This window comes from Glossina fuscipes, unplaced genomic scaffold (genome assembly GCF_014805625.2).
Source record: "Glossina fuscipes isolate IAEA_lab_2018 unplaced genomic scaffold, Yale_Gfus_2 72881, whole genome shotgun sequence".
Lineage (NCBI taxonomy): Eukaryota > Metazoa > Arthropoda > Insecta > Diptera > Glossinidae > Glossina > Glossina fuscipes.
Window position 1 is genome coordinate 5,963 of NW_024004380.1, and position 1,388 is coordinate 7,350.

Below are 1,388 nucleotides of genomic sequence, written 5' to 3' on the forward strand. Positions count from 1 at the left end.
CACGGTAAAATCAACAAATTTTCTAATCCATTACTTTACTAGTGTTCCCGAGAAGAGAGGAGCAAACGGGTGAACAATAATAAGTTCTTTGACAAGAAAATTAATTTTGTCAAATTTGGACGTTTTATGTTACAAAGAACGGGTTAAGATACACATCTTATTTTCTAAGTTGATTTAAGTATGTCCGTCCGTCCGTTCGTCCGTCTGTTCACATATTCTTATGTTCACCAAAGTGATCACAAATTTTGAGATATTTTTACGAAATTTGGTAGAATGGCTTGTTTTGACCCAAGAGTGGATGCTACAACAAATGACTTAGTTGACTCGAATTACCTTTATCGATACAGCCTCTCATTTTGAAAAAGTCAATTGTGTGAAAAAAAATGGTCCAATGGTTTCTCATGTTCTCTACAAAAGAGGAAAAAGTATGATAGGGTATCGAAATGTAGTCTTTTTTCCATTTTTTTTTTTTTATTACGGTTCTTAAGAAAAACACGGATTCGTTCATAGCTGAATACAATTTTCTTACTTGTTCTTCTTCACGTACATTTAGTATTTACTATATCTTATATATTAATAATATACGTTCGCATCTTCTAGGTTATGCGCGTGGTTTTAGACCCAGGTTCATACCTGTTGTTGAACGTAAAATTAAAGACATTATTGGCATAATATCGGGTCCCAAAGGCAATATTTCATAATCTCGCAATACTTTGCCGATAATCATTTTCATTTCAAGCATAGCAAATTTTTGTCCCACACAATTACGTGGACCGGCGCTGAAGGGGACAAAAGCAAACGGATGCATTTTTGTAGTATTCTCCGATAGAAAACGTTCGGGCAGAAAATCGTCAGGATTCGAAAAATATTCAGGATCACGACCGACAGCATACAAGGGTAGAATTACATGAGTATTGCGCGGCAGAGTAAAATCTCCTAAAAGACACAAAGTTAGATAAAAGGGAAAAATCTGAACGCATCCAAAATTAGTTCTAACCGATTTTGAATTCTTCCTCTGAAACACGTGTTACTAAGGGCACTGAAGGATGTAAACGCAATGCCTCCTTAATGACACATTCCAAATACTTTAAGTTTTGCAAGTCTTTCATAGTAATCGGTTCAGTTTTGGATTTGTTTAACACTTGTTGAACTTCTTCGTAGGCCTTCTGTTGTGCGTTGGGATGACGAGCAAGCAGATATAAAGTGTGAGCGAGACCACTAGTGGTCGTATCATGTCCTTCAAACATGAAAGTATCTACTTCTTCCCGTATATCCTCATTGCTTAATGGCTTACCATCGATTGTAGACTGCAGCAGAAGATCTAGAAAAGCTATACTTTTTCTCATACCGACTTCCAAATATCCTTCACTTTCGGTGTCTGAAAGAAG

General features: G+C 36.4%; 1 protein-coding gene across 1 annotated transcript; it reads right to left on the reverse strand.

The window, feature by feature from the left end:
• Window positions 1-601: 601 nt before the first annotated feature.
• LOC119643946 (probable cytochrome P450 4d14) lies at window positions 602-1,379 on the reverse strand. The gene is made up of 2 exons (XM_038043455.1): window positions 998-1,379; window positions 602-936 (listed from the first exon to the last, which is right to left on the reverse strand). The coding sequence occupies exons 1-2, from the start codon at window positions 1,344-1,346 to the stop codon at window positions 602-604; spliced, it is 684 nt and encodes a 227-aa protein (XP_037899383.1). The 5' UTR covers window positions 1,347-1,379.
• Window positions 1,380-1,388: the final 9 nt, after the last annotated feature.